This window comes from Antrostomus carolinensis, unplaced genomic scaffold, assembly GCF_000700745.2.
Source record: "Antrostomus carolinensis isolate BGI_N321 unplaced genomic scaffold, ASM70074v2 scaffold35274, whole genome shotgun sequence".
In the NCBI taxonomy this organism is placed as follows: domain Eukaryota; kingdom Metazoa; phylum Chordata; class Aves; order Caprimulgiformes; family Caprimulgidae; genus Antrostomus; species Antrostomus carolinensis.
In genome coordinates, this window is record NW_010310674.1 from 1,086 (window position 1) to 1,402 (window position 317).

A 317-nucleotide genomic window follows, 5' to 3' on the forward strand; every position below is an offset into this window, starting at 1 on the left:
CCAGCCCTCATGAACAAGGATTGGTCCCTGTTCCCCCTCCCCCTTGAGGGGTGGGGACCCCAGGACACGGCGTCTGCCCCCAGCCCTACCAAAGATGCGGAAGGCGTAATGGGACTTGATGTCGGAGGTGGCGGAGTCGCTGAAGACGCTCAGCATATCGAGGAAGTCTTCGAAGGACATGCTGTCGTCCCCACTGTCCGAGGTGGAGAACACGCGGCAGATCCGGTGCTGGAAGGGGTTTGCCTGCCAACACAGGGGGGCTCAGGGCAGCGCCGGGCCGGTTCCCTCGCCGCAGACACCGGCCACAGGCTGGTGCT

General features: G+C 64.7%; 1 protein-coding gene across 1 annotated transcript in view; it reads right to left on the bottom strand.

Annotated features, from left to right (window-relative positions):
* CIB1 (calcium and integrin binding 1) overlaps positions 1-243 on the bottom strand; it is a gene marked incomplete at its 5' end in the record, with an annotated part of 1,077 nt that extends 834 nt beyond the window's left edge. The window contains one exon of the mRNA XM_010166504.1: positions 90-243. Within this exon, the coding sequence (XP_010164806.1) occupies positions 90-243 (154 nt within the window). The remainder of the gene's footprint in view (positions 1-89) is intronic.
* Between the last annotated feature and the right edge of the window lie 74 nt (positions 244-317).